This window comes from Elephantulus edwardii, unplaced genomic scaffold (genome assembly GCF_000299155.1).
Source record: "Elephantulus edwardii isolate Elephantulus edwardi_28Jun2011 unplaced genomic scaffold, EleEdw1.0 scaffold00621, whole genome shotgun sequence".
In the NCBI taxonomy this organism is placed as follows: Eukaryota; Metazoa; Chordata; class Mammalia; order Macroscelidea; family Macroscelididae; genus Elephantulus; species Elephantulus edwardii.
In genome coordinates this window covers 81148-91933 of record NW_006400371.1, presented here as the reverse complement: position 1 = coordinate 91933, position 10786 = coordinate 81148, and the positions used below count along the sequence as shown (strand labels likewise).

Here is a 10786-nt window from a genome sequence, read left to right as displayed (position 1 = left end):
AGTTTGGAAACCTATTTGAATCTTATCGGTTACTTCAGATACAGGAATGAGGAAAAATCCCTTGTGCCCTTAAAAAGAAGAATTCCACTTTATGGCAGCTGATCAATCAGGGTGGGATTTACCACACGTGGAGGTTGGTTGGTTGTTAAAAAACCACTCAAGCGGGTGGGGTGGGGTTAACTGTACTTTACCAGAAACTGAGTTTCTGATAACTGGTCCTTTCAGTTATTTGGTCTCAACCATCTCTATTCTGCCCCTGCTGGCCCTCCACCAAATCCAAGACTGAAATCAACACAACACACAAACAGTACCACATTTCTGTGACTCCCACCTGCACCGCGCATCCCTTCCGCTCTTGCTGCCAGTGCGCACTCGCACGCTACCAAACTGCGGCAGCTGCTTCCGCTCTTCCTGCGCATGCGCACTTCCGTAAGCTACCCACCACCCTCCCCTCAGGGGAGCCTGCAGCCCCTTTCCTTCCCCTGGCGCATGTGCATCCTGTGTGGATGGCTCGGGTGGGGCCTGCCCCATGAAAGGTCTGGACACGCCCCCAGCAAAGAGGCAGCTCCTGATTGGCTGCTCGGCCTCGCCTGAGTCTAGTGGAGAGTTCAGGGTTGCCCTGCCGGACACTGTTGACATTCCCAGAGCTGTTTTCTCTTTGCCTTCCTGCGTTCCCTCCAGAGCTCCTTGTCGTCCTGCCGCCTCCGGGGTCCTGTGGAGAACGCAGCATGTCTCAGGTACAGCGGGAGCCCACAGGATCGGGGAAGGCGGCAAAGGGAAGCTTGCTCTGGACTCCACAGAGTCGGGCAGCCTTTCTGCACACTCGTGGCTGCGAACTCCTGCCCAGCCCTGACCCTCCTAGCAGAGCTCCGAGACCAAACTTCCTGTTTGAGACTCCCGGCAGCGCTGCCCACCCCGCGGTTGTTGGCAAGGTCCGCAAGTGGAGAGAAGTCCGAAGCTAGGGTCCTAGGAGGAAGGGTCAGGCAGTAGGGTGGCAGGGATCAAGGGATCAAAGAGTCAAGAACTGGATCCCCATTCCGGAAAACAGAACTTGTCCAGGGCGCCTTGGCAGGGCGCCCAGCAGCTAGGAGGAGGGACTGATTACCCGGTGTCCAGAGGGCAGATCCTCAGCTGGGGAGAGGTGACCCAGAGGTCTTTCCTGTTGCTGGACTGGACTCTTATCCAGGATCTCTATGTGTGGAGCAGCCTCTGGGTCTTCCTTCATTTCCCCGATTCAGCACTGGACGCCTTGGACACAGCTGCACTCGTGTCCTGACCCCGTCACAGCTATTTCCAACGTGCTATGCCACTGCAACTTCCATAAGGGCTTAACTAGCTCCCTGGTCATTCCTTGGTATTGGCTCTGCAGTAATAATGCTGCCCTTGCCGCCTAGAGCATGCCTGTAAGAGCACAGTCCCAAACTGGATACCCTGGTTTCTGGTCCCATTACCTGCTATAGTGAGGGCGCTGTGCTAGTGGTTTGGATGAGGGAATGTTGTGTCCTGTTTGCTGGATAAGGCCTAAGGCATGCACCTAAGTGAAGACTTACATCATAGTTATCCTTTCAAACTCCGCTGTAGAGGACCCATGTCAGGAGACCTCATTCCTCTCCCTTTTAGGCTGAGTTTGACAAAGCTGCTGAAGATGTTAAGCACCTCAAGACCAAGCCAGCTGATGATGAGATGTTGTTCATCTACAGCCGGTACAAACAAGCAACCGTGGGCGACATAAACACAGGTATGTGGACTAAGCTCATCAAAGCAAACTCTTGCCAGACGACTAAGCAGCCTTGAATGGGTGCTGAAACCTGTGATGTATGAAAACCTCAGTCCTCAAAACCCACCTGAGGCCCTACTCTTCTGGTGGGTGTAGGAGCTGTTCACAGGTTCCTGGCATTCAACCTGAAAGACCATGTTCCTAGACAGGTCTGTTCTCAGACTGGACCAGTTTTGGTAGCTTAGGTGGCAGAATTGAAAGCCTAGTTTAGAAGAATTTAACTGGTTGGTAATCAAGAATTTGTGGAGGAAGAAGCAAACGCCTTGGCTTTGAAGATATTGCTCCAGGCTCTCAGCTCAGTCTTTCCTTGTTGAACAAGCTACTGCCAGTGCTACTGGAGCAGCACTTGGCAGCCAGTAATTGTGCCTGAAGTGAAGAACTCCCATGCACAGTTCTCTCTACCATCCTGATGACTGTTTATTCCCTATTGAAAATCTTAGTACAGAGTTGAAGACTGTCATAATGTCCTGGACAGTTTTCATTCTGTCTTTAAGCCCTCAAAACATACCTGTAAGCTGAGGCAGCAGAACCAGTGCCTTCCTTACAGACACTGTGACTCACCTTGTATTGGCTTGTTGGAAGGAGTCCCACCCCTTCAGGAGGAGGGCCAGCATGGCCCCCACCTTCACTGCGGTTGATGGCGGGGCAGGTCAGCTGGCTGCAGTCCAAGTGGAGGCAGGAGGTGATGCCAAGAAATGGTAATTCCACTGCTGTGCTCCACATGTAGGCCTTGGTTGGGAAAGCTATTGAGGCAAAAGTGAGCTTACTTCTGTGTAAATCTTGGTTATCTCTGGCAGGGGAAAAGGCTTTGAATGAGTTTGACAAGAGGTGCTAAGATGGTTCTGCCAAACAGTAGCCACAAGCCACATGTGACTATAGAAATTTAAACTAAAAATAGTTCAAATGAAATAGAAGCAAAAGTCAAGCTCTTAGTCATACCAGACACACCTGTAGTTCAATCAGGTGGGCCTTCCAGATGTGGAACATTGCTGTTGTTGCAGAAGCAGTGGTGAAAGCTGCTTCTCTGGGTTTGGATGGGGAGGCTGCAGGTGCAGCCCCTTCCAGGTGTCCCAGACCATGCTTCCCTGAAAGGACATGGGAGACTGGACGGTTCTCAGATGCTGAGGCACTAAGATTATTCTCTTGGTCTTATCTTCAGCCTGTCATTGAAAAAGGACTGCAGGAATGTAATGAGTATGGGCTTCCCAAATCAATTGTTAACAGATCTATAAGCATGGAATCATAGTATGGCTTAAAACTTGTCTTTAGCTATAAATCCCACAAATCAATAGGAAATAGACTAAAAATGGGCAAGGATATGAATGAACAGACAATTCACAAAGACACCTAGAAAACTGGTAACAGTAATGCACTAGGGAGGGAGATTGGGTGGCTGGGAGCAAAGGAGGAGAAAAGTTTATGATGTTATCTTTTACAGGATTGCATTTTAAATCACATAAATGTTAAAGTCAGTGTTAGCTCACCTGGACTCGATCACAGAGCGGAAGTCTGCACACTCCTGTACCATCCACTCAGCCTCTGCTATGTTTAAGCCCATTGGTGCAGATATTGTGAATTATTGTGTACAGTCTCATCAGAACTGACCCATAACTGACCATCCAGCAGGATTTCAGAGGCAGTAAATCACATGAAAGGAGACTGCCCATCTTTTCCCCACAGAGCATCTGGTGGATTTGAACCACATACCTTTGCTGGCAATGCAGTTCTTTACCATTAAGCCACCAGAGCTCCACTATAAATGTTTCTACCTGTTAAAAACCAATTACATTTAAAAGTTTTAAGTGAAGAGATTCTGGAGTTACTTACCTTCTAACACAAAGACTATCTTATAAGAAGAACAATTTTCCTCCTAATTTCCCTAGACACTGGATGTGTCCATCTGGGTTTCTTTAAGGAGTCCTGGGATGACATTAATGGTTCTTCCCTCTGGAAGTACTTCAGAAGAATCCCACTGCAGCAGAGGTGTGCTTGGCACACCAGGGGTTGTCATGAGTGGGATAGACTCCTTGACAAGGCAACTGGTTTGATTTCCTTTAAGGTTTATTAGATATACTATGCTAAACCAGTTTTTGTTTTGCTTTTGTTTTTTCTCTATTGCCCATTTTCTCCCCCCATTCCTTCCTCCTCCTCAGCCCGGCCCACAATGTACCCCTTATTCCAGATTGTACTCATACATATAATGCATAGTCATATATTCCTTTCAGACAGTTCTTCCCCTTATCTGCTCTAATGCAATGTTCATTATCTATGCACTCTCCCCATTCTTTTCCCAGTCCCCCATGTCTGTCCTATTTTATATCAACAATGTTATGCAGTTGTTTTGTGTTGGGTTTTTGGTTTTTTTTGTGACTGAGATATTTCACTTAGCATAATGCCATCCCAGGGTCCCCCATGTTGGGTTGTGTTTTACTGTTTCATGGTTTTTCAATGTTCCATAGCATTTCTATCCATTCGTTTATCGATGGGCACTTGGATTGCTTCCATCTTTTTTCTGTTGTGAATAATGCAGCAGTAAACATGGGTGTGCATACATCTGTGAGTTGTAGCTGGGGTTTTTTAGCATAAATTTCCAGTAGTAGACTTGCTGAATCAAATTTTATTTCGGTTTCCAACTTTTTGAGAAACACCAGATCATCTTCCGTAGTGGTTGTACCATTTTTCATTCCCACTGGCCATGAATAAGAGTTCCAATTTCTCCATAACCTGCCCAGCATTAGTTGTTGGCTGGCCTGTTGAACTTTGCTACTGTTGCTGGACTAAACCAGTTTTAAGTCCAAAGTAGAGCTCCGAGGAATAGAGTAGTAGATGTCTTTACTCTTCTCACAGTGAACTAGACCCTTTACACTTGAGTTTGATTTTTGACAGTCCAGCCCACCCTCCCTGCCCTTAGCAGAGACCCAAAGGAAACCCCAGGGGAATCAGCCACATCATGCTCATCCACAGTCCTCACCTTGCGCTAGAGTTGAAAGGCCTCCTCAGCTACCTTCCACGTAGCCTTCTCAGCCCCTCCTTGTCTCTGGGTTTTTCAGGGCTCCAGATCACAGGGACCCACTTGAAAGCTACCTACCCTTTCCCTGGATCCCGTATTTAGAGGGCTACACTCCCCTTCTACCAAATGTAAAATCTGGAGAAATGATTAGGTATACAACAAGTTGTAGAAAGGGTTCACAACCTGGAGACCTGGGTCTAGCCTACCAGGCCAGGAACACTGACGAAACCCTCCCTTGCTAGGTCAGGTGTGGACACAGAGGTGTCTCTGTACCCAGGACTCCTGAGGATTGAGACTTTGGAACCTCATTGATGAACTTACATGCCCCTCCACACTAACACACACAGACACATAGCTCTGACTTAAACTGAGAGAATGGAGAACAAGCTCTATTTTAAAACAGTTGGGTTAGGAACTAATGAGGCTCTGGATTGATAAAGGGGTGAAATATGCCAGCCAAATTAGATCATGGGTCTGGCTGACCCACTCTGAATTATAATTGTTAGGGTGTTTTGGGGGGGGGGGAAGGGAAGTTTGGGGTTTTTTGGTTTTGGTGGTTTTTTGGGTTTTTTGGTGTGTGTGTACCGTCAAATAGGATCTGACTGGTACAGGAGGAATGTGTCCCTCCTTCTCCAGCAGAGCATCTGGTGGATTCAAAGCGCACACACACCTCAGGGATTGCAGTGCAGCTTCTTGCTACTAGGCCACCTGAGCTCCCTTAATTATTAGGTTTTAGGAGAAGTGGTAAATGGTCGTGTCCATCCAGCAGGTTTTCAGAGGCAATCTGTACAAGAGAGATTAGTCATCTTTCTTCCAAGAAACAGCTGATAGATTTGAGTCATGTGCCTTTGGGATTGAAGTGCTGCTAGGCCACCAGAGATGGTGTTAGGATTCTATTTTTAAAGAGTTACTTGATAAATATAGACTGAAATGTTTAGGTAGGGGGGCAGAAATGGCTAAGGATCGAGCAAGACCTTTCATGAATTAATCATTGAAGCTGCTTGTTAGGCACATGGGATTGCTTCTTAATTTTTTTGCTTTTGAATTTTTTTATAAAAAAGTTTTCCTAGAGAAAGAGGTCTTCAAAGATGAGTGAGATGGAACTTGAAGTCTTCCTAATGTCTTTCTTTTCCTTGTTTAAGAACGGCCTGGAATGTTGGACTTCAAAGGGAAGGCCAAGTGGGATGCCTGGAGTGAGCTAAAAGGTAATTTGCCAGTTCTAATCACTTTTTTCTGCCTGTGAAGTCCAAAAATTAAAGACTTCTTTACGGAGTTCAGAGGGTGTGAGGAGAAAACAAAGTGGTTGAAGCACATGCTGAAAATCACAGTGACTTGTGCCAGAAATGGGGAAAAAACTAGGCCACCTGCTTTTGTCAGCACTCTACTGCCTTTTCCAAAACACGAACCCTGTACAGTAGTAATTGATGGAGAGAAGAGACCAAAACTCTGAAGAACAAGTTCGGAGGTGATGTGGTTAGGGTAGGTTTAGGATGTGTTTAGTTTCCCCTCTCCTAAGAGACCAGGCAATGACCCTTTAACCAGAGTCCCCTACCAGCTACAGGGCACATAAAAGGAATAAGCTAATGCATGGCAAGTTGCCGGCACATGCCAGAGCTTGGTGTGAATAAGCCATTATATGCTGAGCTGCAGCAGCCAAGAAGTAGCCCAGTTTCCACTTAATCAAATGCCACCTGTGGCAGCTAGACCCAAAGTTGGCACCAAAGTCCCAGGCAGCTTTTGTGTTCTTGTGAACTATTCTCTGAATAAGCCTTCTGTTTTTTTCTGCAAATGAGAAACCCTTGAGTTCAGAAAGGGCCAGAACATAATAAATGCACTCCCAGGCTTTGCAAGTAACTGGGAGAGGAATGCCTGCGTGCTCTCGGCCCTTTCAAGATTCGTACCATCACAGGCTGCTGGTGCCATTGTGTTGTAGAGCAAGTTCTGGTTCCCATGCCATCTTCTGCTCATAAAATTCAGGAGCTGGGGTTTCCTATCAGCACCATTGCATTTATAGACATTACCCTTTGTGCAAGATGATAAGAATTTGCCTCCTTTCCCTTTAAGAACCAGATGTTTTTGCTCAGTTCCCAGAATTTTTCTCATAACTTCTCTCCAGGGAGAAGAAGAGGGTACCTGGTTTTGTTCTGTCACCTTTAGTTTACCAGCTTCTGTGATGGTTCTCAAGACAGCTATTAGCTGGACCACAGCCAACTCAGTTCCCAGGATCAGTAAAACCACAACTCCCTGTGGAGAATGTTCTTGCCTGCCTGGGACATGTTTTTCCCAAGGTTCACCTGAAATGCTCACACAGGCCTCTATGCTGCCTTGCTTCAGATGACAGTTTCCATGCTTTATAGCACATAACAGGCAAGCTCTCCACTACGGTGGCTGATGCTTGCCAAGCCTCTGAGTGTGTACTTGCACAGCTGCTGCTATCTTGTCCATTCTAACTCTAAGTCACCCTAGAGGACAGACGACTGCTGCCCCAGAGACTCCTACAGAAGCAACTGCCTCATCCCTCTCCTGAGGACTGGCTCATGGGTTCGAACCACTCCCCTTTTTTTATTACCCTACAGTGTCACCCACAGCACTTGGTGTGTGTACTGGAATCCACATTTTACAGATGAAAAACTAAGCAAGTTTGACCAGGTCTGTGTATGGTGCGCAGAGTGTATCTCCACCATACTGCCTCCCTGACATGTAATTCTGTTTTTTCTTACAGGTACCTCCAAAGAAGAAGCCATGAAAGCTTACGTAGACAAAGTGGAGGAGCTGAAGAAGAAATACGGAATGTGAGAGGCAGTCTATGGATATCAGTCAAGCTTTGGATCCAAACAGATGTTAACATCTTGTTTATCCTAATACTGCGATTGAAGTAATGAAAATAACCCATTAACCTGGTTCCTCAAGCTGTCCAAAATGAGGCCTTAGCAGATTAAGAGCAAAAACTTACAGATTTGTGCTCTGCAGTTTATTTGTAGATCAATTGAAGTACATTTGATACTTTAAGTTTCTAGTGCTCTGTTCTTGAAATCATTTTGTCTTTCCGTCTCACTTCATTTTTCTTAAGATTTCCTATGATTGTTTCTGCTCTCCCTCCACTCTGCTCACTGTGGAGCCCCTGTGTGGCACAGATCCTCAAGCACTGGGCTGCTAGTCAACAGATAAAAGTACACCAGCAGAGTGCCTCAGAAGAAAGGCCTGGCTCTCTTTCCCCAAATGGTCACCGCCTTGAAAATCTGGGAAACTTGATTCCACAGATTTTTCTTAAGTTTCTGTTCTGCAACTTGAGGTTGCCAGGAGACAAAATTCACTCAATGGCAACTGGTTTGGTTTTTGTTTATTTCTTTTATGTGCTCACCTGAGTATGTGCTTGTACCTGGAGTAAGCCCACTTCTTGTGGGGAGCAAACAGACAACACAAATGGTTTTCCTTAACTACTATTGTTATATGCTGTCAAGTCCCCTGTGACCCATAGCAACCCTATGTACAACAGCTCTGAAGCCTGCCCTGTCCTGAGCTAGTCTCACTGACTCCAAAACACCTAATCTTGTTTCCCCAGTTACTATGTCAAGCCATCGCATCCGGGGTCTTCTTCTCCTGTATTGTCTGTCCCTCCATCCCCCAAGGACCAGTCCCTCCTGGCCACAGGCCACATGTCCAAAGTACATGAGATAGAGCTTCAAAATCCTAGCCTCCAAGAAGAAACTTGGTCTCACCCTCTCTGAGACAGACTTAGTGTTTTCTTGGTTGTCCATGGTATGTTCAAGACTTCTCCAGCATCACAACTCCAGTGCAGTTCGTCTTTAGACTTCTTTACTGCTGGCACCAAGAGTTGATTATGGAGCCAAGCACTCCCTCCTAATTTCAGCCACACTAAGAGAGATCCAGAGGGCTGCCTGAAGCTTCACTTGCAGCCAGTCCAGTACTGAAGGCAGGGTGAAAAAAGATTTGTCTGCAGGGCACCCAATTCTAAAGCAGATGAGCAAGGTAGAAGACCCAGGCAAACAGTCCTAACAGCTAGGAGGACAAAAGTCAATGAGTAAAGTCGTTACTCTTCAGGAAAGAGAGACATTAGGAAAAAGGAGGGTGGCAAAGGATGAAGGTCACAGAGAAAGCCAGCCTGGTCCTGGGGGACATGGGTTGAAAAATGAGACCACTGCCACTGTCAAAACCCTGCTGATTGGATGCTCCCTTATGTAGTCTTAGAAAAGAGTAAGTGGCGCTCTGATTTCCAGGTGAGGCTGAAAGAAACTAAGGAGAGACACTGCAGCCACACAGTTCAGCCTGTCGTCTTCCATTGCTGGTTCTCTGCTTGTTGTCTATGTGGTTTACCCTTGCCCAGGAGAACAGTAAGGCTGGCAGTTACAGTTGGCCAAGATCACTTAGCTGGTAAATATTACATTCTGATCTCCCTGGTTCCAACTGAGGCAGCCTTACAGCAGTGCCACAGCAGGCAAAACTCACCAGCACAGGGACTGCTTGGGGCTGCAGAGGTTACCACACTCAGTAACATACAAAAGGGCCTAAAGGGTGAAAAGTCTTGGCAATGCGTTTACAATCGGTTCTGCTAAGATTATTAGCAGACTAGTTACTAAAAGGCAGGCGTCAACAAAGTCCCCAATGTTTGATCTCCCCCCCCCCCATTACTCCGTGATTTCCAGGATCAACTTTCTTCCATCTGGTCTCTCGGCCTCAGTTTCTTCATCATAAAAAGACTGAGCAGCAGGTCATTTGACATGTACAGTGTGGGAGGGACCAGGGGGATGACTGTCAAATTGTTAAGGGGGTGGTGCAAACAGCCCAAGACTGAGGTGTTGGAAATTGAATTACAGGTATTTGGAGATGATGATGAGCCTAGATAAATAATCAGCAGGAGTGGGCCCTTAACAGCTCTGAGAGCCCTCCTGGGTTACCCCTGGGGACTGGGTCAGGGCAAGGGATGCTTGCTACTTCCCAGGGAAGAGCAGATCAAAGTGTTTCTTCCCTTGTTTGCTTATTTGCCTGATTATACCTAGCTTATCTTTTGAAAGGACTCGAGCAAAGAAAAAAGTCAAACCCATTGCCATCGAGTTGATTCCAACTCAGAGTAACACAATAGGGTAGACTAGAAATACCCCCATACAGTCCAGAAGGCTGTAATCTTACTGAAGCAGGATGCTGCATTTTCCTCTCATGAAGCAAACTGCCAAATTTTCAATTAGCAGTTGTGATAGTTAATATTATGAGTCAACATGGCAAGGCTATGATTCATTGGTTTGGCACACAGTGGCCTGATTGTGCTTTCATAATGTAAAATAATGTTTTATTTTACATTGTTGAATTCTCTGTTTTGTAGTAATCTGATGTAGGTAGCTAGCAGAAAGTTAATCAGTTAAAAGTCAATCCATTTCCTTCAGAGTGTTTCCTACAACTAGTACTTATGGGAGCTCTGTCATTGTACTGTTGTTGTAAATGAGAAATGGCAGATATCAAGAAAGTATATATAAATACAGAGGTCTGTGCTACAAATATCTGTACAGGCAATATCTAACTGCATTCATACCCATGGGGCAGAGATGAAGGGCTTGTCTGGGAAGGTCCAGTTACCCCTATTTTTGTGTAGTTGTAAAGATAGTCACATACAACTTTATAGGGAAATAAGAATAAGTACCAGACAGAAAGCAGTAGTCTTAAACCACAGATGGCAATAATCTGTGGGATTCCCAAAATCTCTGGCAGTTCAACAGTTTAAACATTAAGTTGTTAACTGAAGGATTGGCAGTTCAAACGCACCAGCTACTCAGAGGGAGAGAAATGAGGCAGTCTGTTTCGTTAAGACTTGCAGTCTAAAAAAAAAACAAAAAACCTAGTTGTAAAACAATGTATTTGCTATGAATGAGTCATTGATTGTGCAAAATTCCATCATTCTCTCTCCAGCTCCATTTCTGTCACCGAGTCCATGTTTTCCAACTACTGAATCTTCCTCTTTGTTCCCGACTTTTGCATTCCAGTCACCT

At 45.9% G+C, this 10786-nt stretch overlaps 1 protein-coding gene across 1 annotated transcript; it reads left to right on the top strand.

Annotated features, from left to right (window-relative positions):
* Nucleotides 1-728: 728 nt before the first annotated feature.
* Nucleotides 729-7583, top strand: LOC102860928 (acyl-CoA-binding protein-like). The gene is made up of 4 exons (XM_006903387.1): nt 729-737; nt 1621-1738; nt 5930-5992; nt 7510-7583. The coding sequence occupies exons 1-4, from the start codon at nt 729-731 to the stop codon at nt 7581-7583; spliced, it is 264 nt and encodes an 87-aa protein (XP_006903449.1).
* The last annotated feature ends 3203 nt before the right edge of the window (nt 7584-10786 follow it).